Below are 26,305 nucleotides of genomic sequence, written 5' to 3' on the forward strand. Positions count from 1 at the left end.
CTGGGGTTGGTCCTCTCCCCCCTGCTATTTAATATCTACATGAAACCGCTGGGTGAGATCATCCAAGGGCATGGGGTACGCTGATGATACCCAGCTGTATATCTCCACCCCATGTCCAATCGGTGAAGCAATGGAAGTGATGTGCCGCTGCCTGGAGGCTGTCAGGGTCTGGATGGGTGTCAACAGGCTCAAACTCAACCCTGACAAGATGGAGTGGCTGTGGGGTTTGCCTCCCAAGGACAATTCCATCTGTACGTCCATCACCCGGGGGAGGGGGAATTATTGACCCCCTTGGAGAGGGTCCGCAACTTGGACGTCCACCTTGATCCACAGCTAACATTAGAACATCATCTTTCGGCTGTGTCGAGGAGGGCATTTGCCCAGGTCTGCCTGGTGCACAAGTTGCGGCCCTATTTGGACAGGGAGTCATTGCTCACAGTCGCTCATGCCCTCATCACCTCAAGGTTCAACTACTGCAACACTCTCTACATGGGGCTACATTTGAAAAGTGTCCGGAGACTTCAGATCGTGCAGAATGCGGCGAGAGATATCATGGGCTTCCCCAGATATGCCCTTGTGTCATCAACACTCCGCGGCTTGCACTGGCTGCCGATCAGTTTCTGGTCACAATTCAAAGTGTTGGTAATGATCTATAAAGCCCTACATGGCATTGGACCAGAATACCTACGAGACCTCCTGCTGCCGCACGAATCCCAGCGGCCAATTATGTCCCACAGAGTTGGCCTTCTCCGTGTCCTGTCAACTAAACAATGTTGTCTAGCGGGACCCAGGGGAAGAGCCTTCTCTGGGGCGGCCCCGGCCCTCTGGAATTAACTCCCCCCGGAGATTCGAACTGCCCCTACCCTCCTCGCTTTCCGCAAAACCCTAAGGACCCATCTCTACCGCCAAACGTGGCGGGATTAACCTCCCCCCCTTTTTTTCTCTGACCTCTATATTGATCAGCTGGACTGAGTGTGTATGACTGTGTAGTTAATGGTTTCTTTATACAGGTATTTTAATTTAGTTTAAATTTTAACGTTAGATTTGCATTGTATTGTATTACTGTCTTGTTGTGAGCTGCCCCGAGTCTTCAGAGAGGGGCGGCATACAAATCTAATAAATCCAATTCAAATTCAATTCTTCTGGTTTACAACTGTCCATATTACAGCAGCCCTACATTGTATTCAAATTCAGGAGTGGTGCAGTGGCCAATAGGTGGAGCTCTCACCTCACAATCAGGAGTCCGATCCTAGGTAGAGGCAGATATTTCTCTGGACACACTGAGAATATATCTGCTGAACAAAACTCTGCCTTGGTGACAGGAAGGGCATCTAGCCATAAAAAAATCCTGCTAGCTCCATTCAGTTGCCCAGACTCCACCCCGCAATAAATTAATGGAGTCATTAAAAGATGATATATTGTATTCAAATTAGCTTTCCAAATGCATAAATTTGGCTTTCCTTTCTAAAACACAAGCTTTCTTAGGGCAGAAGTAAAAATCTAAGACCATGATAATACATTTCATTTTAGAATTTACCCTGTTCTCAGAAGCAGAAATAGTATAAGATAATAACCAGGGTGGATTCTTGTAATATGTGGTCTTTTTAGAAGATGGAAAAGTGGATAGGAGTGAGCATGCAAGCACATTGGAATGAAGGATATCAGAGTTACATTCAATAAAGCACTTATAGAAATATATGCACTATTGTTGGCCTAGCATGGCCACCCTTCTTTATTAGGCAAGGTGATTTTGATTGATACAGGAGTCAGGCCCAGTGCCCTGAACAGTACAATCACTGGAATCTATGTTACATAGGTCACAGTGACAGCTGATAGCTACAGGGTAGACGAAGGACGGATCAACATCTGGGGGACAGCCTGGCAGAAGTGCAGTCTCATATTGTACTTCTTTGTAAATGCAGACCTTTTGGCTGAAAGAGGCGAAGAGAGGCTTCCACAGCAATTCCTGTAAAAGACATAGAGAGACTGGCTAGACATGACAGGCTCTTTTTCCTAATCTTTCATAAGGCAGCATCAAAAAATGTCAGCCTTCTGCCTAGTGTTGGCCTACTTTCGTTTAGCTGCCTATTGAGTATGTATGGCTTGCTACTGTTCCAAACATGCTACCAGCAGCCTCCAGATGTCCCTTCTCATTGCTATCAAAGCTGGGGAATTGCTTGGGACATTCACTGCCTTTGTGGGGAGTAGTAGGAAGATGTAATGGCAAACCGGACAGCAAAGTAGTCAGTTAAAAGCAAATATTGGAGAACTAAGGCTCACCGAGTGACATCTTTTATCTGGGAAACTCAGGCTACACAAAGCATCTTAAAACATAAGAACATAAGAAAAGCCAGGCTGAATCAGGCCAAAGCCCATCAAGTCCAGCATTATATGTCACACAGTGGCCCACCAATTGTCCTTGGGGATCTTGCGTAGAAAGAGAAGGCAAAACCCTCCCTTTCCCTTGACCCCCAACAAATGGTACTCAAGGGAATCCTGCCTGCCTCAACCAACATAGAGGCGGCACATGGACATCTGTTTCAATAACCACTCATATACCTGGCATCCATGAATCTGTCTAATCCTGCTTTGGAGCTATCAAGGCTGACAGCTGTCATGACCTCTTCTGGAAGTGAATTCCATAAATCAACGTATCTCTGGGTGAAGAAATATTTCCCTTGATTTGTCCTCACTTTCTTACCTATGAGCTTTAGGGAGTGGCCCCTTATTGTGTGATGGAGAAAAGAATTTTTCTCTATCTACCTTTTCTATCCCATGCATGATTTTATACACTTCAATCAAGTCACCCCTTAAATGCCATCTTTCAAGGCTGAAGAGACCAAGGCGTTGCAACCTGGTATCATAAGGGAGATGCTCCATTTCCTTTATCATTCTTGTTGCCCTTTTTTGCATCCTGATAGGAAGAAGTTGTCTCTTTTCCAGGATGAAAAGCAAAACCTGCTAGGCTGAAATATGTAACAATGTTCAGGGGTATCGGTATTTTCCCCTCAGTAGAAACTAAGCAAGTGAAGAGCAGTACCTCCTTGAGTTAAGTAACTGACCCTATTTTATGAAGGTTACAATGTCCTTAATGCTAAGTCCTTGAACTGGAAACTAAAGAGTGATAGCTGCAAAGCAAGTTCCTCCCAGCCCTCTTTCTGGGCTAAAGCTTAGGTTCACTCCACGCAGGATTCAAGCGCCCATCAATTGCAGGCAACTCTCAGAACAATAAGACAAATTAAGCACAAAATAACAGTTCTAATAAACATAATTTACATCTACAAGATTTTAGAATTCTCTCCAAAAGTCCTCAAGGGGAGAAAACTACCGGTATCAGCTGTAAGCAAAGGCCAAATTCCCTTTCCTGGCAGCTTTACTTTATCTGTCCATTATGTCTCTGACTGCTGGAAACAACAATAGCAGCCCCCATTTGGGGCAATGTTGTGTGGCTATGACCGAATGCAGATTTCCCCCCCCCCCAAGTTATCATGTTGACTTCAGTTTTAAAAGGGTGCTGGGATAGAGGGTAGCTTTCTCAACTAGGCATCTTCAAGGCACATAAGCTGGAACCAGGCATAATGGCCATCTGCGCTAGCTTGAGACAAGGAATGTTCTAACACTTCTCAAGGTTGGGGATTCCTCCCTCATATACCCACCCTGGTCTTACAGTAACCACTACAGATGGAAGTGGTGATGGCCATGCAGACAGGGCAGTCGTCCTTCTCAGCAGCAATGGTAGCATTGACAGGGCGGCAGCCTTGATTGCTGCTGACCACATTGCTTTGCTGAATGGCAGAGTGAGTGGCAGCCAGAAACAAGAACATTGCTAGCAACGGATTCTTTGCCTGGATGTAAAAGAGGGAAGGAATGAGAAAGATTTCATAGCTTTGGAATCAGTTTTAGAATATAGTTTGGAATATCTAAAGAATGTTGTACAAATGGGACTGATATTATTGGGCGGCATGCACATTTAATGGTATCTTTAGGTCTGCTGGATCTGCCTTTTTATTATTGTTTAAGATTCAGAGTCATAAAAGACAAACGTAAATAAAATAAAGAACATTTCTGAATGCATTCTGAGCCCAGGAGTTTGTTGTCAGCACAAATATTGAACTGCACAAGCTTTTCACACAAAAGTTCATTCAGATAAACCTCTGAAAAAAAAAATCTGCTTTGTCAATTGTCTCAAGCAGGCAATTCTTCAATAGTGTTCATATACCCAAGTATTGTATTGGCATATTTATGTTAGCAAAAACTTCAGAAGAGAAAGATTTAGGGGTAGGGATTTCTGACAGTCTCAAAATGGGTGAACAATGCAGTCAGGTGGTAGGGAAAGCAAGTAGAATGCTTGTATAACAAGGTATAACAAGCAGGAAGAGGGAGATAGTGATCCCGCTGTATAAATGTGACATCACATTTGGAATACTGTGTTCAGTTCTGGAGACCTCGCCTACAAAAAAATAAAATTGATAAAATTGAATGGGTCCAAAGATGGGCTACAAAAATGGTGGAAGGTCTTAAGCATAAAATTTATCAGGAAAGATTTAATGAACTCAATCTGTATAGTTTGGAGGACAGAAGGAAAATGGGGGACATGAATGAAACATTTAAATATGTTAAAGGGTTTAATATTCAGGAGGGAAGTGTTTTTAATAGGAAAACACAAGAACAAGGGGGCACAATCTGAGGATAGGTGGGGGAAAGATCAGAAACAATGTGAAAATATTTTACTGAAAGAGTAGTAGATGCTTGGAATAAACTTCCAGCAGACATGGTTGGTAAATCCACAGTAACTGAATTTAAACAAGCCTGGGATAAACATATATCCATCCTAAGATAAAATACAGGAAATGGTATAAGGGCAGACTAGATGGACCAGGAGGTATTTTTCTGCCATCAATCTTCTATGTTTCTCTATGTAGAGCAACATTTCCCCAATGTTAATTGTGTTTATCACAACTTCAGAATTCCTAACCTGCATGGCTACTTTAGACATATGTGCATCTCATCCTGAGGGCATTCAGTTGGAGAAACTTGTTGGATGTGAGAGTTGGAAAGAATTGTTCAACCTCACTCTTTTAGTGAACTCTTGTATTTACAGTATCCTTAACAATGCCCAGACTGATTAAAGTGAACTCGCCATCACATAGGTAGTCTCTATGAGAAGCTCTATTAGCCAAAAATTAATTTCTTTGCAATGTCCTATTATGCCAAAGCAACATACTTGATCTTCAAGCTCAGTAGATCATGTTAATGTGCAAGAACTATCAAGACCCAGCTATCTGCCTCCTCATTTGTACGTACCTGCATTAACTTCATAGCGTCTCCACGGCTGTCTTCCAATTGTAGAGTGCCTGCCTCTCTCTTGCATTTTTATAGGGCTTTCCCCCTCCCATCATGCAGCTCATAAAAAAGACTCAAGGGCAAAAATGTAATTAATAACCAGGATGCAAAAACAACAACGGATTTTAACAGAGTAGTCACAATTTCCTCTGGAAATATTGGCTAAGTATTAATTAATTGGCTAAGTATAGATTAAAAAGCTAACACTTAACCAATTTCATATTAATCCTTGTTTCAAGACGGTGTATTGATGTATCTTCATTTAATCAGAAAATTGCCCAGCCTGCTGTACTTTTTCACTTCACCCTACTTATTTCTCCACCTTTGTAACAATACTGTGAAGTGGATATAGTTGATATAATTGAGAATAGAAAAAACTAAGTTTCCCAATCTGCTAGGTCTTAGAGTGAGGAATGCACTGGGAACCCTGAATTCTTTGTTAGTGGAAAGATGAAATGTGAAAATAATAATAATGGTAATAATGATATGAAAGACAAGCAAGGGTAGTACCAATAGTAATAGGCGCCTTGGGAGCAATCCCAAAACAACTGGAGCACCACCTGAACACCATTGGCATTGACAAATTTGCCAGCAGTCAATTGCAGAAGGCAGCTTTACTTGGAACAGCTTCCATTCTGTGACAATATCTGTAACACTGTCAAACATCCAGATTTGCCTATCCCAGGTGCTTCATAAGAACTTGACAGCTAGACAAAAATACTAAACCCAGTCTGAACATCAAGCTGGCTGTGTGATGATCAATAATAATAAATGATGATAATGATAACGATAGTAGTAGTACTTGTTGTAGTAATAGTCATAATAGTATTTTGTGGTTGAATTTTGCAGAATGCAAAACAGAATGTGGTTTTGCATTCTGTTCTTTGAATGTCCCTGCTAGGTGAAGGAATAATTCCTTTCCCTCATGCTGATGACGGAAAGATGTTTGACACTAGTTCTTGATTCCATTTGCTCTTGATGTAATAAATGCTTAGGTTGGTGAGTGCATGTTCTAGGACAGAAATGAGGAAATTAGACACAGCAGACTGTTTTTACTGAGTTTGGTGAATTAAAGCATCATGACTTTTAATTCCTTCTGCTTATAAATTGTACTTTGAGCCCTGGTTTGAGTCCATGATCAGTGATGTGACATTACTGAAAGGAACAAAGCAGACAGTTTTTTCTGAGTTTGGTAATTAAAACATCATTTCCCCCTTTTAAATTTCTTCCCAATGAAAGGAAAAAAAGAAATTCATATATGCCCAAAGTACACAGGAAGAGGGCTCTAAGAGCCACAAATTGGTTTCTAAAGAACTGGTTGGGGCCCATAGTTTGCTGCTCTCACTCCCATGGTAGTTGCCTTCCAGTGAAGGGCTGTCAAAATTTTTACTACCACACCGTGGGTGTGGCTTATGCAGGATGCCCTGCATTTTCTTTCAATTTTCAGTGCAAATTGGGTGCTCTGGGGTGGAACTCCATTTTCGCTACCCCACTGCGTTCCCTCCCCGCCCGGGCAGCAGCTCACCACCCCTTTTGCCTTTTTGTAAGCCCTGTTTGGCAAGAGCCTCAGAACCATGCAATATTTTCCATCAGCCATGGCTTTTTGCGTCTTCTCCAAGGCTGCTACTCTGGACTACGCCAGATGTTGCTAGGTAAGAAATCTCTTTCTGTCTTAGTTGCTTTCCACCTGTATTGCTGAAATGTGGTGTCCTTGATGCCAAAGTGAGCTTCAAGGACCAGATGAGGTGGAGTCAAGGCTAGCTGAGAGCTGCAGAGGAACTCAGGGTTACCAGTTGGGAAAGGCTGCCTTAAAGCATTGTGGGAGATTCTGCCCCCCTTCCTGCAATAGGGGATTATCTGCCAGATTCCGACATACACACTGGACTTATAAACTTCATACAATATTTTTATCATTACCTCCACATAACTTTTATTTAGTACATGAGATAAAAATAAGATTTTACTCCGCTAGTCATTGCTGACTATAGAGGGAGGTGCTCATCTCCATTTCAAGGCTATTGGGCCAGAACTGTTCACATTTCTATAGTCATGTAGCCAACATGACATCACAGAGCACTGTTACCTTCCCACCAAAGTGGTCACTATTTATCTACTTGCATTTGCATCCTTTGAAACAGCTAGGTTGGCAAAAACTAGGGTGTGGATGGGAGCTCATCCAGTTGCAGGAATTTGGATTTAGAACCTGGGCTGACAGCTTTCCAGCTGACAAGCTCAGCATCTTAACTTCTGAGCCACCACACTAGTCCTCTGTTTATGAGGTTCCCCTTGGATCAGTAGTGTCAAACTGGTGGCCCATGGGCCAGTTGTATCACGCACAGGCCACCACCAACACAGCTCTGCAAAGGCAAAAAAAAAAAAGTCATGATACATTGTGATACATCATGTGACACGATCGAGTTTGACACCAGTGTCTTAGATTCATTGAGAAAAACAACAGTAATGGAAGAAGCTTTTTCTCTTTCTTTTTAACTGTCAACCATTCTTCAGTGTGAGAATTGGCTCAAATTAACAATGTCCCAGCTGAGAACCAGGCAAACCCTTGCTGAGGATGTAAAATTTCAGTCTTGTTTCCACAAATGCCCAGTTCATTGTAGGACCCAGGGAAGAAAGGAACTGATTACCAAATCCACTGTATCTGATATTTTTGGCAACCACATGGACTCCACAGTTCCTGGCAGGGTTCATTCTCAAGGCCGGCTCTGGTCCCCATTCTGATTAATAATTATTTAAGTATCTCTGAGCAACATGACAATTAAGCTATGGATACAATCTTCCCATTTCCTAAACATAGTTTTGCAGCAATAGTATTGGTTCCTCTGTGGGCATCATAACAGTTTTAAAAATCTGCCATTGCAACTAAGCCAAGCCATCAGGGCTTATGAACAGAGGTAAGTTGGCCTTGGCTACTTGGTGATTTCTCCCAAGGAAAAACAATATCCTGTGAAGCTTTGCAGAAAGGTTGCTAGCAGTAATTTCCTACCTACGAACGGTGGTGGAGGCATTGTTTACGTCAGATGAGTGGGATAATGGATTATAAGACTGCAGGACAAGCTCCAGCTGGTTCCAAGTCCTTCATCTGCCTAGAGATATCTGCCTTGGGGATTACTGTGCAGCCTTGGGCAAGGTCCTTCTTCTTATGTAATCCACCTCACAGGGTTATTGTGAGGTTAACATGAGCTGTTTTCTTTGCTGCTCTGAGGTCTTTGGCAGAAGGTGGACAGGCAAATATGAAGAACAAAATCATGATGATTATCATTAGTTCTTCCTTGCAGACCTCCTGAAATATGCTGCTCAAAAAAATAAAGGGAACAGTTAAACAACAGAATATAACTCCAAGTAAATCAAACCTCTGTGAAATCGAACTGTCCACTTAGGAAGCAACACTGATTGACAATCAATTTCATTTTGTTGTCAGCACATTCAACTTTGTACAGAACAAAGTATTCAATGAGAATATTTCATTCATTCAGATCATTCAGGTTGACTCAGCCTTCCAGCCTTCCGAGGTGGGTAAAATGAGGAGCCGGATTGTGGGGGCAATATGCTGGCTCTGTTAAAAAGTGCTATTGCTAACATGTTGTAAGCCGCCCTGAGTCTAAGGAGAAGGGCGGAATAAAAATTTAATAAATAAATAAATAAATAAATCTAGGATGTGTTATTTGAGTGTTCCCTTTATTTTTTTTGAGTAGTATATAACCTGTGGGATCAATAAGATCAGTTGAAGATGCCACGTCTATCAGTATTACCGGCACCACCACACATACTCAAGATCCATAATTCTCAAGGCTTCCCCTTGGACCTCTAAGGAGAAAATTCTGCAACTATTGTTCTCATGCTTACTTAAAAAAAAAAAAGCAATACATCTATGATATCAAAATCATTGTCTATTTCACCCAGAAAAATCATTCTAATTAATGCCAGGGCCAGATTAAGTCCATAATACTGTTACTTTTATCATTGTTTCTCAAAAATATCAAATTAAAAATTGTGTAAAAGCCAGCATTCATCCTCAAATGGTATAAAATGGGAAGCTTCAGGCAGCCCAAATTAATTTGTGACTTATTAAAATATTTAAATTTAATAGCTGGAACAGCGGGGTTGTACAATGAGCCAGAACACACAATTATAGTTGATTGATTGAAGAGCACTGGCTCCTCCATGAGGCAATCTGCACTGTGATTGGTTGCTGTCCATGTGGAGGGGAGGTTTCCATTTCCCCCCGCCTTTTTCTTTTGCTGCTCTGCATGCACTATGATTTACATTTATAGATGTACAGTATATTTATTTATATAAAATTACAAGTTCATGTCAATGAATTCTGACTTCATTGGGACATCTGCTGTGCAATTCCTTGAGAGGCCCAGAAATTCCTTGAAGTGCCAACAATAAATTTATCTGAGGTAAAAGTTTCTACGTGATCCTAAGGGAGATTGAAGATTATTGGCTTATAAAGATGTTATGATTGGCTTATAAAGACAGCATGATGCTATCTGTTACAGAAATGGGAGGAGCATTTCTTTTGGCTTGACTTAATGAAACAAATTATCTAAAATGTAGGCCGAAAATGAAGATGGTTTCAGTGGAGGGAGGATTTGTGGACAGTTGTAAGCAAGCTTCCAGAAAATTTCAAAGACAAAGAGAAACAGCAAAATGAACATGAACATGTTTCAGCAATGACTGAGAAAGAAAGGCATAACCCATAAAAAATGAACTATTACACCTTGGCACAGAATGGAGTTGCTGAATTCTGGAATGGTGTGTTACAAACTATGAAAGATGCATTACTAGCAGATCCTGGAAAAAGTAAGTTGTATTAGGATGAGACAATTGTAACTGCCAATTATTTGGTCAATAGATTATAGAGTTCAGCAATTAATGAAATTCCATATCGCATGTTTTATTTAAAAACAACAACCATCTTTGGCACCAGTGCATGAGTGCATTCCCAAAACAATTAGAAAGGAAGAACAAGCAAAGACAAGGAAATTGAAATTTATAAGTTATTAATCAGTTTCAAAGGTTTATAGATTTACAGATGGATGCAAATATGTTATTATTTCACATTCTGCAAATTTTTCTGAACATGAGAACTGGGGAAAGGTACATGCCGATACTAAAATGTTAATGCCTTTTGGTCAGCAGTCTCCAATAAATGAGCATTCACACAGGCATGTAAAACAGAAATCTGAGAGTAGCTCAGGGTCTAAGTAGAAAGAGATATTCTAGTGAAACAGGAAGTTTTTTCCAACAAGGTCTGAAAGAGTAAACAAAAATGTTCCTCTAGATCAGTGATGGCAAACCTTTTTTTCCTCGGGTGCTGAAAGACCATACGCACACACCATTGTATGTGCAGGAGTGCTCACATCCATAATTCAATGCCCGGAGAAGGCAAAAACAGTTTCCCCCATCCCCTGGAGGCCCTCTGGAGGCCAGAAACAGCTTGTTTTGCAATTTCTGGTGGGCCCAGTAGGTTCGTGTTTCACTCTCCCCTAGCTCCAAAGGCTTCCATGGAGTAGGGTAGAAACGTTCTCCCCCATCCCCTCTGGAGGCTCTCTGGAAACCAAAAAAACCCTCCCAGAGCTTCTGTGTGAGCCAAAAATCAGCTGGCACACACATGCACATTGGACCTGAACTAGGGCAACAGCTCACATGCCAGCAGATGTGGTTCCACGTGCCATCGCTGCTCTAGATTTATAATGGATGAGATAAAAGTGTGTAACATCTTTTATGAGCCGCTAAATTACCAGGAAGCATTAAATTTACCTCTGGCCAAACAAAAGAATTGGAAAGAGGCTATGGTTGAAGGATGATGGCAGGATTTCTTGTAGCGTTAAATTTATATTTACCTATAAATAAAGGGAGACTATTTCAAATTATTTAACTCTTGTTGGCTAGCCAGCCATACCTTCTAGGATTCAAACCTGGGCAACTTACATATTAGATACATGTATTCACCTCTAAGCTGTAGGCTCTCCTTGCTTTGTTGGCTATTTATTTAATACAAAAAATACTTTATTGAAAAAGCGACTGCCTGTGAAGGCTCCTGAATTGCAAGTGAAAGAAGTATGCTCTGTCCCATATTTGGGTAGACAAGCTACTCTGATTTTTTAAAAAAGACCTTGATTTCTTATAATGAGCCGGGGTGGCGCAGCAGGTAGAGTGCTGTACTGCAGGCCACTGAAGCTGACTGTAGATCTATAGATCAGTGGTTCAAATTTCATCACTGGCTCAAGGTTGACTCAGCCTTCCATCCTTACAAGGTGGGTAAAATGAGGACCCAGATTGTGGGGGCAATAGGCTGGCTCTGTTAAACAGTGCTATTGCTAACATGTTGTGAGACACCCAGAGTCTGAGGAGAAGGACGGCATAAAAATCAAATAAATAAATAAATAATGATTGTAAATACACTAGTTGATTAGACATCAAGAAAACAGTTGCCATTTCCACAGTTAAAGCAAAATTCATAGCATTGTCACAGGTATGTTCAGAGATAATATGGTATATACAGTTGGATCTGGATATTAAAATGAAAGAAACTATTTGAAAATAACACAACATGTATACAAATGCAACAGGTGACAGAATAAAAACCAGGAGCAAAAATGTTGAGATAAAATATTGTAATAAAATAGTTTTTATTAAAGTTTAAAATTTAAAAAGAATACAGTATAGACATACAAACAATAATAACATAGAAAACAACAAAAAAGAGCAAAAAGAAAGAAAAATGAATACATACACATAACAATATAAATAAATTTACAAAAACAATATTCCATTAAACACCGTCCTGGTATTCTTTTGTTTTCTTATTTTGGCAAATACAATCGGTAAAGAAAGTAATTTCGGTTATTAAATTCTTCTCTTAAATTCTATATATTGTCATTCCTACCACCTTATCTTAATCATTAGTACAAAAATTTATATAATTAAAATAACCAAATTCAGTGTGTAATTTGAAAAAAAGATTGTTGTTTTAATATTCTTAAATTTCTGGATATATGTAATTCATATATTGTTCTATTATATTTTTAGTTTTCCTTCCTTTTTTTTAACCAATCATAAAATGAGTTCCAAATTTTATAGTACTCAGAGTCTTTTTTATTTCTCAATTTTAATGTTAACATGTCTGTCTTTGCGCAGTCTATGATTTTCTTGATCACAATTGAGTCATCTGGTATTTTAACTTTTTCCAATTTTGCGCTATTGCAATTCTAGATGCTGTTAGAGATAAAATATTGTAATGTCAGAAAAGCAGTTGAAGAAAATTAATATACCTAATTTATTAATTCACTAGAAGATAATTTGACTGACTGTGACAAAGTCTTTGGGTATATAAAAACACAAGGATCTTGTGAAAAAATGTGGGTTAAATGCTGTTCAACTATAATTGGAGGGGTATTAAGATATTTAAATTTAGTAGCTGGAAGAGTGGGGTTCTATGATGAGTGCTGGCAATCTGCATTGTGATTTGTTGCTGTGGGTGCTTTCCCACCTTTTTCTTTGGTGTATTCTATGTGCTCTGTGATTGGCTGTATAATATTCATATTTGTCTATTTTGTTTACTTTAAATATAGATGTAAATATATATATTTAATAAAACTGCAAGTTTGTGTCAGCATCTCTGACTTCATTGGGACATCTGCTGCACAACTCCCTGACATTTACTGTTTTAGGTCTGCAGGTCAAAAATGATGCAACTGTGCACTTGGTGCTGCTAAGCTTCACCCAATAGAATCTTCCTGTCACCTTCAAAAATAGCATATGGATTAAGTGACCCTGCCTTAATTCTCTTCTCCCTGCCACAAGGTTATTATCAATAGTTATTATCGCTATTGTCATTGCTCTGTGGAATGAAAGAAAGGAAAGAGATGGGAAAAATTGGAAGAATGAATATTAAGAATACCCTTACAGCAGAGAGATTCAACTTCTTATTTCTTGAGGGCCATACTGCAGAGCACGTTAAATGTATCCTTAGGTCATGGTGATAAGAGTTGAAGGTATTTAAAAGATGTGCAATAAGTTTCTTAAACCATTTTTTTTAAAAAAACCTCTCTCATTCTCCCCAGAATGTGGAATAATTGGGGGTTTGCCTGCCCAGTCTGCAAGGTGGTCAGCTGATGAGGTATGCATTTTGACTCACGATTTGCAATTCTGTCCAACTATTTTTCTTCCTTTCTTCTGAGGCAGTACTCTGAGCAGTGAGCATAGATGTGTACAAACTACAGAGATCCCCTTGCCACCCTTTTGACCTTCTTGCCAGTGGAGCAAGAAGTGGAGCAGTTCCACAAATATAGATATAAATATTGTATATATTTTTAATAAAACAGCAAACTGCCTGTGGCTTCTCAATCCTTTGCTGTTTGGTTAGAACAGTTCTTCATTCACTCCAAACTGAGTTTGGCTCCACCATGGCCCAGATCACAGACACACTTGATTCCAAAATCTCTGGTTGAGCATTCTGGCTTCATTATCTTAGATCATTTCTCCTCATTTCAAGAGATAGGAGGATGTGGCTATTGAGGATATTCTTCTTATACAGGATTGGAACTAGCATTTTTCAAGCATTCAGTTGCATGGATTTCAACTTAGTTTTCTTCTACCATGTCCATTTTTTTTCTCTACACTTTATATAATATATAATAACTATATATAATATAGTTAATTAGACAACATGAGCATCAAATTGCATTTTTTTACATAGCATCTGCCAGTGTGACCTGATGTGGGTCAACACATTCTTCTAATGTGTGGATGTAGTTTGCCAATTTGGGTAACCTATAAATGCCTGAAAGGATGCCGTTAAAGTGCAAACGCGAGGCTGCTCTTTTGAAGCTGTCCTTGTGCTGAGCGAGCTCCCTACACCCGGCCTCACTTCCATCTGGCTGCCCAACCAAAACTGCTCTGCATGAGGCCACACCTCCAAACACCGCTTGTGGCTAGCGGTTTCCCACTTCAACCACCAAGGCTACTCAACATCTTCCCGTAACGTCACGCCTGGGCCAGTGATGCATGTCTCAGTTACCTGGACGCAGGAGGCGTGGGTATGCTTGTTAGTCAGTTAAGATTTATGAATGAAAAACATGGGATGCCTCAATCAGGTGCAGTGCAGGGAAGTGATGTCGAGGGAGGAGGGTGGAGCTTTTGGATTTCTGGAGTGGGTGACCCGGCTCAGGGAAAGACAACAGTTATGTATTATTACCTAGGATTTTAGGCTTTATTATTAGCCTTTTAATAAGGTTGATATTAAGATTAGCATGGCATTTATGCCTTCTTTTCAAATTAGGAAACTATAATTATTAATAGTTGTCTTTTTTCTATGTGCAAAAACTAGCTAACTAAATACTGTAGTAGAAAAGTTACATTCATAAATGTATGCTTGGAATGCTTTGTTAAGACACATTTTTAAAAACTGCACTTGGGTCCTTTAATGTTTTTTAATTTCAAAAGCATTTCCATAGCATATACAAACAATATGCCAGTGTGTTGGGAAATGCCTAGAATTATGGATATTTTAAAAGAAAACTTATGATGTACCACTTGTGACTATAGATAATCCTTGATTTAGCATCAGTTGCTTAGTCACTGTTCAAAATATGCCTGGCCTGGATTTGAAGATCCAACTTGGGGCTGCCCGAGATATTGACTTCTTTTCAGGCTCTTTGTAGCATCCCATGGTCATGAGACTTTGTTTTATGACGATTTTGCTGAAAATTGGCATTTGGCTTGACTTTCAAAATTACACCCATTTAAATCATATGGGTGCTATTTTCACTTTATGACTGTCCCAAACTACAATTGTGATGGACAGGCTCCATTTAAATCTCTATTAAACGCTTGTGTCTGTAACATTTAACTGAGTAAAATAGAACATCATAGTCTGATAAGGTTTAAACCAAGGTAATTCAGATGACCCAACATACAGAATGTATCAATAATTTAGGATCCATGAGTCCTATTAGATTGAAAATTAGCAATTTGTGGTCACTTCAATGCTGTTGCTTTGATTGGTCCTAGTAGTTATCTAGCTCTCCAGATGTAGGTAAATTGGCTTTTCCTTCAGCTTCTGGAGATCAGGTAAACCAATCCTACCCTAGACCTCCAGAGTCAGGGTAGACTGTTCCAAAGAGTGGTCAGATCTAGCCAAATCAGCAAGAAATTGGAAGTCACTGACACACTCTCATTGCTTTCTTTTTTGCCTATGTCATTATGTTTCTCTGCAATTGAGACAGAAATACAGTAACTAGTTTATGTAATAACAGATAGCCCTCAACGTACAACCATTTATTTAGTAACTATGAGAATTTATGACAACACTGAAAAAGTAACTTAAGACTTATGCTTTCATTTACTATTGTATTATCCCATCACATGATCAAAATTAGGGCATTTGGAAAACATTTACAATGATCATAGCATTTTGGAGTCATGTCATCACCATTTATGACCTCCCTGGATGGCTTCTGATGAGCAAAATCTGGGATTCAGATTAAGCCAGATTCCACTAACAACCATGTGATTCCCTTAACGGTCACCATGATTAACTTAACAGTTGCATTAAAAAAGGTCATAAAATAAGCATGGCTCAAAGAATTACATCTATTAGCAATAGAAATCATGGTCCCAATTGTGATTGTAAATCAAAGACCAACTACTTTCAGAAGCTCGCATCATAAATATTGTTTCTGTCTCTCACATATTATTCATGCCAGTCATATAAAATGTATTTTTAGAGGATAGTGATCATTTAGCAATGGATCTAAATCTGCAAATAATCTAACTCCAGATTATGTATCCTTCCAGTTTTTATAGGCAATGAGCCGGGGTGGCGCAGCAGGTAGAGTGCTGTACTGCAGGCCACTGAAGCTGACTTGTAGATCTGAAGGTCAGCGGTTTAAATCTCATCACCGGCTCAAGGTTGACTCAGCCTTCCATCCTTCCGAGGTGGGTAAAATGAGGACCTGGATTGTGGGGGCAATAGCCTAGCTCTGTTAAAAAAGTGCTATTGCTAACATGTTGTAAGCCGCCCTGAGTCTAAGGAGAAGGGCGGCATAAAAATCGAATGAATGAATGAATGAATGAATGAATGAATGAATGAATGAATGAATGAATGAATGAATGAATGAATAAATAGGAGATAAATACCATCTTAAGAGCCATTGGTTCCTCACTCCTGCTGAGAACCCTATATACCATCTGTTCTGGGTGTTGTACCCAAATATGGAACTGGCTAGAATATCTGCTTAGAACAGTACAATCCATGCTTCTTCCTTTAGTTGTGCCACTGTTACTTAAGCAACCCAAGTCACTATCTCTCTAACCAACTTCCCAGGTGATATTGAAGAGAATCTCAATATAAACCAGGAAACATAGGAATATAAATGTGAAAACTATATGTTTTATCTTTTACATTCAGGTTGGGTTCAAACAATTGCAGTAAGTCATTATTTGCTGAAACATTTAAATAAACATTGAGGGCTTTTACATAATGCACCAATCCAAAATTAGCAAACTCTAGTACAGTAATATATTTCATGATTCAGGCTATACAAAATGGGGTCTGAAGCAGGCATGATGTAATAAACTTGGTTACTGCCTGAGACACATACTTGAGGCACCAGTGAACTGCATAGCAAAGGGCCAATGTGGTGGGGGCTTGTTTTGTGGGTAACTGAAGCAAATCTCTATGGCTATCAATCCTGAAGCTGGGCCTAGCAAACTCTAGTTCTTATTTGCTACCCCCTTATGATTTTTTGTATTGGAATTCAGTGTCAATGTACAATAGTCCTCGACTTATAACCATAATAGAGCTTGCCACTTAAGAACCATAAAATAGATCACCCACATAATTGATCCCATTTTATGACTTTTTCTGCTGCAGTTGTTAAGCCTATGCTAAGGTCGTTAAGCAAACAATGGGGCTTTTAATTTTTTTTTGCCAAAAACTAGAAATGCCAGTTTTTAGAAAAACGTTACATATTCACTTGACTGGAGGACACTGCAAACAGCTGTAGATGTGGGCCAGTTTCTGAACACCCAAAATGCAATCAAGGGCCTGGCCATTAGAACTTGGAACTAGATTATAAGTATCCCCACAGAAGTCAGTTGTAACATCAAAAGGCTGCTAAGAACTGATCTTAAGTGAAGGACTACCTATTAGTTCTAGTGTTATTATGTATGGAGTGAGATTAATCTGTTTTATAAGAAAACAAGAAGGGAAGATTTATCTCACTCCAGAAGTCCCCTTTAGATATGTTTCTATTTCCTTTATATACAGTAATGCAAGAATCAATCCTTCCACATTAACCCTGAGCTGGTTTGCTTACTTCTGTGGGCTTAATATTCTTCAAGCGAGAGCACAAGCATGGCAACTTTGGTTGGTTAGTCTGATCATAGTTTTCTGGGGCTAAAAGGCTAAGACAGTATGGCAAAGTATAAGTCAAAACATTCCATTTGTTGTATCTAGAGTTTTTGCTATTTTGACAAAATGATCAAAAAGGTAAACATACAAAAGGTGATATACGCATGCATATGTATATATATATATATATTTCTTTTTGGATGAAGTAGGAGAATGGTAATAGTGAGAGTGCAAATCTCTATCCATCTCACACTGGCATAGGTTTGCCACTTCCATAGCATTTATACTCCGTCTCATACATGTGTGGCACACACATGATTTCCACCACAGGCACCCGGCAGGAAACTGTGGGCGGCTGCTGCACAGGGCAATAACGGTCCCAGGTATGCTTGTGGTCATTGGGAAGTTGGTAGCTTTCTTTGGTCAAGCTGAGTAAACCTCGGTGAGGTACAGTTGGGTTCAGGATCAGGTGGGGCACCCGGGTAGGCTTTGGAAACAGCTGGAAATCCCGCATAGGCCCAGGTACACGAATCAGAGGGTAACGACCCAACTTGAGATTGTCTTTCCAAGTATACCCTTGATGTTCTTTCCTATGAGGGAATGGAGAAAGAACAGATAAATAAACCAACCATTTTTTTCAGGCAGGTAGACAAAAGCAGGGTTATATAAGGAGGGAGATTAAATTACAAGAGGACAGGAAAGGGACATTTATTTCACTCCAGAGGTCACCTCTGGAGAGGCTTCTACTTCCTTTATATACCACAATGTAAAAAATCAAGTTTGTTCAAGTTTGTATCTGCTGCTTTGAGGACATTAAATACAGCATTAAACTTAAAATTCAACTTCCTAATAAGTTTATCTTTAATTTTAAAAAGGAAATATTTCTAGTCCCTATGACTTCAGTGAAACTGGGTGATGCCTATTAAAATTACAGGCTTTATGAGTTTCTACTGTAGAAGATAGATTGGGAGCTCCTCACCTTTTCCTAGTAAAATAAATAGGATAAATCAAAATTTTAAACTAGCATAGATAGGATGAATTCTGCTAAACAAGATACAGGTAGTCCTCAACTTTATAAACATACATTTAGTGACTGTTCAAAATTACAATTGCATTGAAAAAAAGTTAATTATGGCCATTTTTCATACTTATGACCAAAATTTGGACACTTTACAACTGGCATAATGTTTTGACTGTTGCAATATCCTGGGTTTATATGATCACTCTTTTCAACTTTCTGACAAGCAACATTAATGGGGAATCCAGATTTAGTTAACAATCATGTTACTAATTTAAGAACCATAGCAACTTACTTAACAACTGTGGCAAGAAAGGTCATAAAATAGGGCAAAACTCATTTAACAGATGTCTTGCTTAGATATGGAAATTTTGGGCTCAATTGTGGTCATACTTCTATATTGATCAAATTAGCATCTTTTGTGCAATTGGCAGAACGGAACTTACAGTGATTAAAGTGTCACCTGTCTCCATGAACTCTTGTGATTGTCAAAAGTTCAGATTAGCAAAAATAGAAATATAAAAGTACAGCTTTGTGAATCAAAGCAAAATCGTAGAGTCCAGTTTCCTTTTTCCAACTGCCATATTTTTCGGAATATAACACGCATCTTAGTTTTTGGGGAGGAAAATAGGGAAAAGAATCTGCTTACCAGGTATTCATCTGGCTTGCATGCTTAGTCTGGTCAGGTTCAGCACAATATTTTATCCCCTGGTTAAGGGCTTAAAAATGTTTATTATGAGAGAGTAACAATGAGGACAACTTGTAAAGACTTAGGACTTGGAAAACATTCTTCTTTGCAGAGTAACAATGAAAGAGCTTGCAAGGGGTAACATTGTTAGCAGCTGGTTAGGGCTGGAAAGAAACATTTGGAGCAAGTTAGAGTAATGAAAAAAACCCTTGAAAGACTTAGGGCTTGGAAAACATTCTTCACAGAGAGTAACAATGAAAGAGCTTGGGTACATTAATAGCACCTGGTTAGGGCTGGAAAGAAACTTACTCAGAGCAAGTTAGAGTAATGAAAAAAACCCTACAAAGACTTAGGGCTTGGAGAACGTTATTCGCAGAGAGAAACAATGAAAGAGCCTGCAAGGTAAGAGCTGAGAAGATTGTTAGCAGTTAGTTAGAGCTGGAAAAAAAAGCTATATTCAGAGTATAAGACGCACCCTAATTAGCCTCTTTTAGGGAGGAAAAAAGCGCATCTTAAACACCGGAAAATATGGTATCTGTTTTGAAGAACCTAGGATAGGGGTGTCAAAATCAATACCCGGGGCCGGATTTGACCCGTGGTATATTTAGATCTGGCCAGTGGGCTTGCCCTGGAAACAGCAAAGAAGTGGCCCGTGGTGCCTCTGCCAGCGAAAAGGAAGCTCTGGAGGACAACGTTTTTGCTGGCAGAAAGCTGCAGGAGGCTGTCATGCCTGAAAATAGCCTGGGTGGGCCACATGCGGCCTCTCCAAGCTCCGTTTTTGTTGGCAGAGGGCCGCAGAAGGCCTCAATGAATGACATCAAGCTAGCCCCTGCGGTCAATCTCCCTGCTGCCTGAGGTCAAACAAAACCCCGATGCAGCCCTCAATAAAATTGAGTTTGATCCCCTGGTCTAGGAGAATATACCTCCCACTTTACTCCTCAGCAACTAATGAAGGCAGTCCATGACTTACAACCAATAATTTAACAATCATTTAAAATTATGATATGTTCAAAAGAAAACTTTGGAGTAGAAAACCAGCTCTCTTTTATGATTTGTGGTAGGTTCAATGATCACGTGGCCACGATTTACAACTTTTTTTTGCCTATTGTCTGGCAAAAACTCTCAATGGAAAGAATAGGTTTACACTTATGGCTATAAAGTTTCGTTAATAAGTGCAGCTTAATGACTGTTACAAAATATATCATAAATTGGGTCTGGTCGCAAAGATATATCAACAATAACTAATGAATTACAACCAAAATCCAGTCCCAATTATGGTTGTAAGTTAAGAATTATCATATTTTGGGAGCATAAGATGCACCTTGCCCCCCTTAAAAGGTGAAAATTTGGATGCATCTTATACCCCAAATGTAGCCCCGCCCAGCCTCTCAAATAAAGGTTTCAGAAGCTGAAAACAGCCTGTGAGACCTTCATTTCAGAGGCTTTTTTTCCAGCCTTTGAAACCTCCGTTTGAGAGGCTGAGCAGGGCTACAAGAGATTTCAAATGCCTCTGAAATGGAGGTTTCACAAGCTGAAAAAGAAAGGCACAGAACTCACAACCTGTTGCTAAAGTTCACCTCTGGAACAGCTGATTGAGGGTATTTAGGGAGGCCATCTACTCCCCAATCAGTTTTATTTTCCTCCCCAAAAACTAAGGTGCATCTCTGGTGCATCTTATAGTCCGAAAAATACGGTACCTTTGTTGTGAAATACAGATTCTGAAGGTGTTATGAAAACTACTAGTATCATTGAGACCCTAAAACAACCACAATGACTTATGACTGAAATTCTGGCCTTCAATGTGATCTTAAGTTGAGGACTACCTATATGGTACTGAAGGAGTGGGGAAAAGGTACTACAGATGTTCCACTAACTGTGTGAAGATTCGGAAGTCCATGGAAGTGGGTAAGTAGGGTTCATTAAGCCGCAACACTGCCTTGTCACAGATGTAGAAGGGTCTTCCAGCAAGGTCCCTGTTCTGCGTAGTGGCTACCACCGACTAAAGGGAAAATAATAAAGACCATTATTGGAGAGGATGTTCTAATTTCTCTGCTCCAGGAGACATATTTAAGAGGACAATACTTTAGTCAGGCCTAGCATCAATTAGCAAGAAAATCTACATTCCCTCCCCTATGACATCTGCTTTTTAAAATTCCCACAATTCCCTTAGTAGACGTAATACACTTTGGGAAATTTAAATAGTACCTGTCAGATAAACTAACAGTCTATCAATGTGTTGCCATCCAGCCTTCTCTGGAGGCTATTCCTCTGAGAATTTGAAGCCCTGGGCCACTCCTAGTTGTTATGCCTCCAATGTACATAATCTGCAAATAGATCTGGCAAGAGCCTTAAGGATATTAAACATTCATTTGCTCAGGAAAAAAGGTGAAGACACATGTATAAAAAAACTGCAAAAATGTACACAATGAAACATCCTTAATTTGGATACTCTGACAAGAAAAAACCGAATCTTTAGAAAAATGAAATGTGGGTATGATGCCCTCCCCTTGTCCCTGGAATTCAAGATACCTTGGATGCTCCATCTTCATGATGAGCTGCCAATTTGAACGGCTGAGGCCCAGCATGAAAGGTGGGGTCGTACGGCAGATTGGGCCAACCACGAAAATTTGCTTGGATCTCACTCTTCTGGTTGCCCATAGTCAAGGGGAACCTCCATTTTCTAAGCTTCAGCTGTCGGTGAGAAGAGCAAGTTGAGAGTCCAGAAAACAGAACACATAGAAAGTAGGAGAGCTAGGTGGTTTCCTGTGGGGAGTAGCAGTCTGAAATTTACTAAAGTGAGGAGCACTGCTGTAGCCTTTGAAAGCCAGATGGGAGATGGTTTTCTAGGTGGCTTTTATCTCTCTGGATCAAGGAGAAATTGAGATATTAACTATATTGGTTCTGGATGGCAGCTCCTCCTGATTAAACTGCAGAAACAGAAATAGTTTTTTCATCTACACTTACTACAGTGGAGCCGCTAGGGACTTTACAGCCTTACTTTTCCCATCTCTTAATCACTTTAAGAATTAATCAAATACTGCTGAAGAAAGATTTTCTTTTGTAGTAAAGAGAAAACTTTTGTCTTATCTTTGTGATGAGTCTTTCAAGACTACAGAAATAGAGTCTGAGATTGAGGTTTAAAGGTTTATTTTTAAAAAAACCTTAACTAAGAAAGGACCTATGAAAGATTTCAATGGTTAAGGAACGTCTTTATTTTTTTACAGTGCATAATTTTTGACAAATTAGAGAAAAATGATAACTATATTTATGGTTGTCTAGAAAACATTTATTTATTTATTTTGCCTGAAACAGAAAAAATGTAGAGGTGATTTGTAGTATTCATTTTTAGGAATGAAGAATAAAAAGGCAGTTTTTTAATAATCAGAGTAAGAGAATTTTATAAAAGTAATATTTCTGTAAAAAAAATTGAAAATATCTTTGTCTTCTTTTTGATTTTTTATACTTTCACTTTTTTATATTTTTATGTTTTTGCATTTTATTAGTGTTAGTTTTTTATATTTTATGAAATTAATTTTTAAAATTATATTTAAAAAGAGAGAGATATGATTGGACCTAATGACAGTTATTACTGTTCCTAAGGCTGGGGACGGAGTGGAAAAATGGCTTATTTTTAAGGTTATCCCTGTTGATTCTATTCATGCTGAGTATTGGTTTTCTTAAAATCTTTATTATTCAAAGTAGAAACGTTATTTAATTTATTCACAAATTCCCACTGTCCCTACAATCATCATTGGCATCATTTATGAGATAAAATATTACTTTATTATTGAATGTAACAAAAGGTTTTTTAAAAGGAGCTCTAACTTCATGTGCCAGAGTAGCCTTGGGTAATTTGCAATTTAATTTTATTTTTAGTAGCAAAATATTTTTTGCCTAATGCATTTTGTTATTAAATGCATTTTGTTATTAACATTAATAATGTTCCTCCAAGGTTTCATGATAATTAAAACAAGATAGACCTCCATTTTTTTGTTTTGGAAATTTAAAAAAGGCATGCAGGGAAAATACAGCCAAGCAATACTGGGTGTTTTTTTTAAAGTACAGTACTGTGTTGGTAAAGATGTAAGCTCTGCCTTCAAGCTTGCCACAAAAGAGTCTTGCTGAAAAGAAAAGGAGTCGGGAGGAAAAAAGAAAAAGCAACGCTAATTATATAAGTGTTTGCAAGTGTTCCCAGAGCTGTTCCTTCTGGGACTGATTGATATCACTATCAGGCTCTTCATCCTGCTGCATTAAAGGTCTTCCTGGGCACCAGATAGGATCTTAACTAATTCTCTAGCGAAATCGAGAATCTGCTTCTTAATGTCTTTTCAAAACATTTTTGGAAGAGGACCTAATTACCAAAATTCCTCCAGAACCACTTACCTTCTCTCTCAAATCTTTATTGTAGTGGACTTCCGGATGTGAGGCAGAGACAGAGTAGCGGGGTTGAACTAGCAGTTCGCTATGATTTTTTACGCAGTGGGCAAGTTGTGTAGTGGTAGCCATCTGAGGAATGACTTCGTCCCGCCATACTTTCTGGGAGGCAGGTGGCAAAGGTTCCTGGATCGTGGACTAATAGAAATAATATGGAAATAATAAAATAATGGAAAAGTTCAGGAGGAACAGTGAGTACACAGAAAAAGAACGGACAGTAAAAAAAAAGTGGGGACCACGTGGATATATACAGAATTTGCTTCACAAAAATCCCGGGTCCTGTTTTTTGGTGTCATTCTGACACTCTCGCAGAGAACCCTGGGATTTTAACCTCATCTCTAAATTTTAATGTTTACAAACTATCCGGATTGTATCAGCAACCCCGCTAAAAATCAGCTTGCTCACTCGCGCATTGGGCGGCGGGAAAGGCAATGGTGGGCGATAATTGAGCCCCACTCCACTGCTAGTCAGTCCCCAGTCTTGTCGGCGGCCTTCGGGGTGTACCAACGCTCCAGAGTCCACCTCCCATCCGAAGGGAAAGGCGGAGAAAGTGTCTGCCATGTTTGCCCCTGCTTTTTGGACATGGTTGCTAATGGAGTGTTGCCTTAGCTGCAGTGGCGAATGCAAGATCACGAAATGGGCGGGGCTTCTAGAATGTTTGTGATAAATGTTGCCCTGGTGATAGAACTCTTCTCAGCCTCACATTTTGCGATGCTTTCTTTCGATTCAATTGAAGAAAGTACAGCGGTTAGAGGAAAAAACTGTTGAGTGACAGTTTGAACTATCCATACAGTACTGTATTTGAAAAATTAAATGTTCCCTATTCTTTGTCTCCCCGTTCCCTTCCTTTTCCACAACCATGTTGCCATTTAAATTTATTATTTTTTAAATGGAGCGGCGATTAAACGTACCTTGAAGAACAATCGATTTCTCATTCAAATACCAGACTCATTACGACAATAGCCCCTTCCCCTTCCTGGCACGGTTCATTTAATATTCTTCGTTCACTCTCTGCACATTCAGCAACCCTTCTCGGAATATAGACTTGCAATTCCAATTATACCCACTAGATGGCACTTAGGACCAAATAATGCAGATTTGATCTTGCGTTTATGTGCAAAGCCGCTGTATTAGAGCCAGTTCTGATTAAGATTAAGATTTATTAGATTTGTATGCCGCCCCTCTCCGAAGACTCGGGGCGGGTCACAACAGCCACATGTAAGATTGTATTGCATTTTTTTTTTTAAGTAGTTTTAGTTAATGTTCATAATCATAATTTGTGAAGACTACAATTATCTCAAGTATCTGGACCAGTGTTTCCCATTTGAAGATGTCTGTACTGTACTTCAATTCTCAGAATTCCCCAGCAGTGAGCTCAATGGAAAATGCATTGGAATTGTTATAGTAGGGACAACTATCCGTATGTTGAAGTTTAATGCTGTTATCCATTTAAAACATTTGCTAGTCTTTAAAGTAACTTGAGACTCTGTATGTATATTGCAATCAAATGCAAATCACAGCCTCTAGTTTTGCCTTGGACACAAAACTAACTGGGTTAGTTTTTAAAAAACCTTGCCAAGAAAATTGCAAGGACTGTGCCCAGGCAGTCTCTGAAAATTGGACACAATTGAACAGAAGGAAAATAGCTATATTAGCAACAAAAATGAATCAATGCATACGAATATATTAAAGAATGTTTTGTAAGCAATTAAATGTGGTATCTCATTTTTCAATATCTAAAAGATGTTTGCAAATTCATAATACAAAGTATCCAGAGCCACCTTATAGGGGGGGCATAATAAATGAATGGATTCATTAATGCAGGAAGATTAATTCAGAAAAATTCTGAATAAATTAGAGATCTTAGAAATACAGTACATACTGGGAGGAATGAATTAATTAATATTACAGCACTGCAACTGGTTCCCTTTCAGATAGAAATTGCAATCTGATGATGCCCTTTGTTGATGAGAATCCATATTACCCATATAAGATAAGCCAACTTATCTTTGGCTGAAAATGTTTTGTGCTGTATAGTCTGTCGAAGTTGTGATTATCTAAATCGGGTGTCAAACTCAAGGCCCATGGATCAGATTTGGCCCACGGAGCTGTTGAAAACAGCAAAGAACCTGGTAGTAACCACCTGGACGGAATGTGGTCAGCCTTAGATTGACAGTGCTGCCCTGGAGCTGAAAAGGCCCATCATCCTCTGGGGCCTTGTACAGGAAGTGGCGAGCACACAGGATCTGGTGCCCCTGGGGATTCTCTTCCCTTGCAGGCTGATTGCATTCTGAGTGCTTCCCTTTTACCCAGGATGCCAGCGCTCCCCATCTCCTGTGCACACACCTAGAGGGCGGGACCAAGGCAGCAAAGTGGCCCCTTCCTGGCTGTGGGATAGGTCAGATCTAAGGCTGACTGTGTTCTAGTCCAGATGGCCACC

The 26,305-nt window shown here is 39.4% G+C and overlaps 2 protein-coding genes across 2 annotated transcripts; both read right to left on the minus strand.

The window, feature by feature from the left end:
- Nucleotides 1-1,735: 1,735 nt before the first annotated feature.
- On the minus strand, nt 1,736-5,319 carry LOC139153092 (lutropin subunit beta-like). The gene is made up of 3 exons (XM_070726671.1): nt 5,305-5,319; nt 3,657-3,845; nt 1,736-1,966 (listed from the first exon to the last, which is right to left on the minus strand). The coding sequence occupies exons 1-3, from the start codon at nt 5,317-5,319 to the stop codon at nt 1,736-1,738; spliced, it is 435 nt and encodes a 144-aa protein (XP_070582772.1).
- Nucleotides 5,320-16,742: 11,423 nt separating this feature from the next.
- SAXO3 (stabilizer of axonemal microtubules 3) lies at nt 16,743-24,475 on the minus strand. The gene is made up of 5 exons (XM_070729995.1): nt 24,271-24,475; nt 23,815-24,003; nt 21,961-22,122; nt 21,306-21,430; nt 16,743-18,315 (listed from the first exon to the last, which is right to left on the minus strand). Exons 1-5 carry the CDS (start codon nt 24,424-24,426, stop codon nt 17,973-17,975), a joined length of 975 nt encoding a protein of 324 aa, XP_070586096.1. The 5' UTR covers nt 24,427-24,475; the 3' UTR covers nt 16,743-17,972.
- Between the last annotated feature and the right edge of the window lie 1,830 nt (nt 24,476-26,305).

This window comes from Erythrolamprus reginae, chromosome Z, assembly GCF_031021105.1.
Source record: "Erythrolamprus reginae isolate rEryReg1 chromosome Z, rEryReg1.hap1, whole genome shotgun sequence".
In the NCBI taxonomy this organism is placed as follows: domain Eukaryota; kingdom Metazoa; phylum Chordata; class Lepidosauria; order Squamata; family Dipsadidae; genus Erythrolamprus; species Erythrolamprus reginae.

Excerpts from the sequence above, each read along its gene's own strand:
- LOC139153092 (XM_070726671.1), bottom strand. Across the intron at positions 1,967-3,656 it reads GTGGTTACTGTAAGACCAGG|GAATTGCTGTGGAAGCCTCT; the intron begins GTGGGTATATGA and ends TGTCTTTTACAG.
- SAXO3 (XM_070729995.1), bottom strand. The coding sequence starts at position 24,426 with ATGGCAGACACTTTCTCCGCCTTTCCCTTCGGATGGGAGGTGGACTCT. Across the intron at positions 24,004-24,270 it reads TCCCGCCGCCCAATGCGCGA|TCCACGATCCAGGAACCTTT; the intron begins GTGAGCAAGCTG and ends TATTTCTATTAG. Across the intron at positions 21,431-21,960 it reads ATGAAGATGGAGCATCCAAG|TCGGTGGTAGCCACTACGCA; the intron begins GTATCTTGAATT and ends TTTTCCCTTTAG.